At 73.6% G+C, this 795-nt stretch overlaps 1 protein-coding gene across 2 annotated transcripts in view; it reads left to right on the top strand.

The window, feature by feature from the left end:
* Window positions 1-200: 200 nt before the first annotated feature.
* BAALC (BAALC binder of MAP3K1 and KLF4) overlaps window positions 201-795 on the top strand; it is a 1,901-nt gene continuing 1,306 nt past the window's right edge. For both annotated transcript variants that reach the window (XM_019632169.1, XM_019632171.1), the window contains exon 1: window positions 201-533. In XM_019632169.1, coding sequence (XP_019487714.1) covers window positions 374-533 — 160 coding nt within the window. In that variant the 5' untranslated portion in view covers window positions 201-373. The remainder of the gene's footprint in view (window positions 534-795) is intronic.

The raw sequence follows: 795 nt of genomic DNA, 5'->3' as shown, positions 1-795 counted from the left end.
GGCCCGCGGGGCCAAACCCCTCGTTGTACCCCCCGCCTTCCTCCCATTCCTGGGCCGCCGCTCCTGCCCTGCGCCCCCGGCCGGCTCCGGCGCACTGAGGGAGGGTGCGAGGGAGAGGGGACCTTGGGCGGAGGGGTGGGCGGCCGGGGCGAGGGGAGGTGGGTAAGGGGAAGGCCTTGGGGGCGGAGAAAAGGGGGAGCGCGGGGAGAGGGCGCAGCGGAGGGGGCGGCTGGCGCGGCGCGAGCCGGGCGTCTGGCTGCTGCGTGGACCGGGCTCCGAGACCCAATGCCGCCGCGGCAGCCTCGCCGGCCGGGGCTGAGCAGCCCGGGCTGAGCCGCCGCCGGAGCCGGGAGCCGAGCGGCCGCGCGGGAGGATGGGCTGCGGCGGGAGCCGGGCGGATGCCATCGAGCCCCGCTACTACGAGAGCTGGACCCGGGAGACCGAGTCCACCTGGCTCACCTACACGGATTCGGACACGCCGCCCAGCAACGCCGCCCCCGACAGCAGCCCCAAGGCGGGCGGCCTGCACGCGGGTGAGCGAGCCGGGCTCCTGCAGACAGAACCCCCTGGTGCTGAGGCCGGGTCACAGGAGGGAAGCGGGAGGGTTACGGGGGGCGAGGGGGCGCCAGGGGCAGCGCAGTCCTCTAGAGAATTTGGGGAACAGTGCGGAGGGAAGGAGGGAGACAGACAGACACGAGCTGCCTGATGCTGACAGACAGACAGACCCAGGCCCGGGGATCAGAGACCAGGAGGGACCCTTACAGAAGCTGAGCTGATAGCCGCCCCCTCCGCCTT

The sequence above is a fragment of the Hipposideros armiger genome, unplaced genomic scaffold (genome assembly GCF_001890085.2).
Source record: "Hipposideros armiger isolate ML-2016 unplaced genomic scaffold, ASM189008v1 scaffold_1094, whole genome shotgun sequence".
Classification (NCBI taxonomy): domain Eukaryota; kingdom Metazoa; phylum Chordata; class Mammalia; order Chiroptera; family Hipposideridae; genus Hipposideros; species Hipposideros armiger.
This window is presented reverse-complemented; position numbering and strand designations above follow the sequence as displayed.